Source organism: Fopius arisanus, unplaced genomic scaffold (assembly GCF_000806365.1).
Source record: "Fopius arisanus strain USDA-PBARC FA_bdor unplaced genomic scaffold, ASM80636v1 scaffold00060, whole genome shotgun sequence".
Taxonomy (NCBI): Eukaryota; Metazoa; Arthropoda; class Insecta; order Hymenoptera; family Braconidae; genus Fopius; species Fopius arisanus.
This window is the reverse complement of record NW_011887799.1, coordinates 818,953-821,459: the sequence shown is the minus strand read 5'-3', so window position 1 is coordinate 821,459 and position 2,507 is coordinate 818,953. Positions and strand designations below refer to the sequence as shown.

The window sequence follows — 2,507 nt, the reverse complement described above, 5'->3', positions numbered from 1 at the left end:
ACCATCGAGCTGATTTCCTCGGGGTTGAACCTCTTCATTTCCCCACGAAATTCAACCTGAATCTTTGGCTTCCCTCCATCATTTAGGACCTTGAAGGGCCAGTGCTTCATGTCATCCTGAATTTTTGGATCGTCGAATTTACGACCGATGAGTCTTTTTGCGTCGAACACTGTGTTCGCAGGGTTCATCGCCACCTGATTCTTCGCAGCATCTCCAATCAGTCTCTCTGTATCTGTGAAGGCCACGTAACTTGGAGTTGTCCTGTTCCCCTGGTCATTGGCGATGATCTCCACTTTTCCCTGTTGCCACACACCAACACACGAGTATGTGGTACCCAAGTCAATACCAATTGCTGGCATTTTTGTATTTTAACTTCACTCTTTTCACTTCTTACTCGTTTGAATTCTGTTTCTATACTGATGCCGAGCACTGCCGAACGGTCCCTTTATATACCCCCACCCGGCGCCCTCGTATCTTCGACAATGTTCGAGAATACCGCAACGTTCAAAATACGATTTTTATCGAATATTTGCACTATCCATTTGGCTTACTTATCAATTTGCTTTGTCATTATTCAGAGAATAATCCGGCGAAATCCATTAGATTTTGAATGTGTATTTATCATCAAATTATAGAAAATTAGACTTTACTGGGGGATTTATGGAAAAGTTCTGTCGCATTCTGGAACAGACGAATGATGTCGAATGATGACGAATGATGATGAAAATCGTGAAACTTTTGCGATTTTGACAAAAAAGAACGCGGACATTACATTTCATTTTTAAACATGATTTATCGCAATGACTCAGCCACTTGACCACTGCGTATTGACGAGAATATTCGAGTGAAGTTTCAATCTGGTTTATATTCCTGTAAATAATTTGATTATCAAGATTTCTTTAATGTACGCTCATTGCAATTTTTATCAGCAATTTTTCGACATTTGAGGGGCAGAGAAATTCATTGATTCAGGATTTTGGCAATTTTTAGAAGAGCGCTATATCTATGGATCATTCTAGAATATTCTAGGGGAATTCTTGGAAGAGTTAAAAAAAATATTTTGTTTTATTTGTCATGTGATAATTTTTTTTCTGTGGATTTTCGCAATTACATACTGAAATCGGCATTTTCGCATTTTCGCAATTCAAACGACACTTGCGCCAGAACCATGGTGGAGGCGGTAGAGTATTCTAGAAATGTCCAGAACCGACGAGAACCTTCTACCGTCTATAAGATTGTCATTTCAGCTGATCTCAGCCACCCAGTCACATTCAAAATACTCCGAAACTTAAAATAATTGTTGAAGCTTGAGAAAAAATCTTATTTAATGGCGAGTAACGAGGGAGAAGTCAAAATGGACAACAATCAGGTAATTATCAGCAAGAAATGGCAGAAAGATTGTTGAACATCGCGAACGTTTGCTTTAACCTCAAAGCTACAAATTTCTCTCAACAGATATTTTTTTATTTTCCAGATGCCCACTCCGAAGATAAAACACGACTGGTATCAGACAGAGGCATTTGTTATTGTTACAATTCTTGCTAAAAATTCCGAAAATGTTAAAATTGATTACGGAGAGACAACCGTAAGTAATTATCTATTATTCTCTTTATATATCTCCCTACAATTTATTTTTTAATTCATCTTTCATGGAAAGGAAATGATAAAATATAGGAAATTCCAAAACATTCGAGAACAGCAATTTTTAATTATCCAGAAACATCTGGGACTTTCTAGAATATTGTGGATCTATTTGGAGTATTCTCGTATTAACTTTTATTTCTTATTGATCTCTTCAGCTCAGTGTAAATGCCAGATTACCATCTGGTAATGACTACAGCCTGGAATTAGATTTAGCCCATTACATTGTGCCAGATCAGTGCTCATTCAAGGTGGTACCATCCAAAATTGAGGTAAAGCTGAAGAAACGTGATGGGCTAAGATGGACAGTGTTGGAAGGAAATCCAGTCGCTGGAGACGCTGTAAAATCAATACCAGATGCAATAATGAGAAATGAACCGCCAAAGTATCCAAGTTCGAGTAAAAAATCAAAAGACTGGGATCGAGTAGAAAAGGAAATCGAGAAGGAAGAGGAGGAGAAGCCCCAGGGAGAGGCTGCTGTCAATGCACTCTTCCAGAAGATTTATGGAAGTGGATCTGATGAAGTTAGACGTGCTATGAATAAATCATTTGTAAGTGATAAATTATAAAATAATTATCGACTCACGTACGTCTTCCTCCCCTCGTATCTCCTATAATTTTCCGGACAAATTATGCAATAAAAATTATATAGACTGGGATGAAAGAAAAGGTGGAACTTCTTTTTCAGCAAGTTCTCATTTTTTGTCTTCTTTTTTCAGCAAGAATCTGGGGGAACTGTCCTGAGCACAAATTGGAATGAAGTTAGTAAGGGCAAGGTGGAGACAAAGGCCGCAGATGGTATGGAATGGAAAAAGTGGGACTCATAACATGTATTCCCTTTTAATTCTCGCATTAATCGACTTTAA

General features: G+C 38.0%; 2 protein-coding genes across 2 annotated transcripts in view; one reads left to right on the top strand and one right to left on the bottom strand.

Annotated features, from left to right (window-relative positions):
* LOC105268768 (major heat shock 70 kDa protein Ab-like) overlaps positions 1–379 on the bottom strand; it is a 1,999-nt gene extending 1,620 nt beyond the window's left edge. The window contains exon 1 of the mRNA XM_011308585.1: positions 3–379. Within this exon, the coding sequence (XP_011306887.1) occupies positions 3–359 (357 nt within the window). The 5' untranslated portion in view covers positions 360–379. The remainder of the gene's footprint in view (positions 1–2) is intronic.
* A 147-nt stretch (positions 380–526) lies between these two features.
* LOC105268759 (suppressor of G2 allele of SKP1 homolog) overlaps positions 527–2,507 on the top strand; it is a gene marked incomplete in the record, with an annotated part of 3,577 nt that continues 1,596 nt past the window's right edge. Inside the window, 4 exon segments of the mRNA XM_011308574.1 lie at positions 527–1,369; positions 1,475–1,585; positions 1,800–2,192; positions 2,361–2,507. Of these exon segments, the coding sequence (XP_011306876.1) occupies positions 1,328–1,369; positions 1,475–1,585; positions 1,800–2,192; positions 2,361–2,468 (654 nt within the window).